This window comes from Chiloscyllium plagiosum, chromosome 31 (assembly GCF_004010195.1).
Source record: "Chiloscyllium plagiosum isolate BGI_BamShark_2017 chromosome 31, ASM401019v2, whole genome shotgun sequence".
In the NCBI taxonomy this organism is placed as follows: Eukaryota; Metazoa; Chordata; class Chondrichthyes; order Orectolobiformes; family Hemiscylliidae; genus Chiloscyllium; species Chiloscyllium plagiosum.
In genome coordinates, this window is record NC_057740.1 from 44,526,993 (window position 1) to 44,528,142 (window position 1,150).

The window sequence follows — 1,150 nt, forward strand, 5'->3', positions numbered from 1 at the left end:
TCGACCTGGACCCAATATATCGGCCACTACAGCGGACAGCTGAAACTGACAACTGGAAGCGGCAGGGACAGGCCACTATGAATGCCGGAGGAAACACCACAGAAGCGCTTTGCAGGAGGCTCCCAAGCACTGAGGATGTCACCTAGACAGGGGACGAAACGTTTGCAACAAAAACTTCCAGCTCAGCGAACAGAACCACAGCAACGAGCACCCGAGCTACAAATCTTCTCACAAACTTTGAAATGTTTAATGACACTTGGATGGATACATGAACAGGAATGGTTTGGAGGGTTATGGGCCTGGAGCAGGCAAGTGGGACTAGTTTAGTTTGGGATTATGTTTGGCATGGACTGGTTGGACCGAAGGGTCTGTTTCTGTGTTGTATGATGCTATGACTCTTATGTTACACACTTTGCTGTTTTAAACCTGATATTTTGCTAAACTATAAAGTTGCGTTTTAACGATGCATTCTGGAAACAGTAAAGACAACTTGACCCAGCATCAGAGATATTCTTGAAATCACCAATCTTCCAATGTGTGTAGTGAATGTCCAGGAATGAGCTGGTGTGTCAGTTTTCCCCTTGCACTTGAGGAAAGTAAATTAACCAAATTTTACTTTTACTGTTACCAGAAAGAGGTCCCACTTCAAGAAGATTTCCAAGCAGGCACCAACGATACGCACGAGCAAAAGCTTCTCATCTGGCTTGCAGCTGAATCTCCCACCCAAAGAAAGTCTTCCAGGGTCACCAACTCACAGTCTGTCACCAGGACCAGCAACTCCCTGCCCAAATTCTGGTTCTGAGCTCCATTCAGGTGACATCTAATCATTCCACAAGCTCCTGTACTTGTTTCATGTTGGATTGTGGAGAAAACAGCTTTATAAGGATGTTGCTGAAAATGTGTTGCTGGAAAAGCGCAGCAGGTCAGGCAGCATCCAAAGAACAGGAGAATCGATGTTTCGGGCATAGGCCGTCCTTCAGGAATGAGGAAAGTGTGCCCAGCAGGCTAAGATAAAAGGTAGGGAGGAGGGACTTGGGGGAGGGGCGTTGGAAATGCGATAGGTGGAAGGAGGTCAAGGTGAGGGTGATAGGCCGGAGTGGGGTGGGGCGGAGAGGTCAGGAAGAAGATTGCAGGTTAGGAAAGCGGTGCT

General features: G+C 47.7%; 1 protein-coding gene across 1 annotated transcript in view; it reads left to right on the forward strand.

Annotated features, from left to right (window-relative positions):
• LOC122565068 (microtubule-associated serine/threonine-protein kinase 3-like) overlaps positions 1-1,150 on the forward strand; it is a 180,374-nt gene that overhangs the window by 173,929 nt on the left and 5,295 nt on the right. The window contains exon 20 of the mRNA XM_043720698.1: positions 632-813. Coding sequence (XP_043576633.1) covers positions 632-813 — 182 coding nt within the window. The remainder of the gene's footprint in view (positions 1-631; positions 814-1,150) is intronic.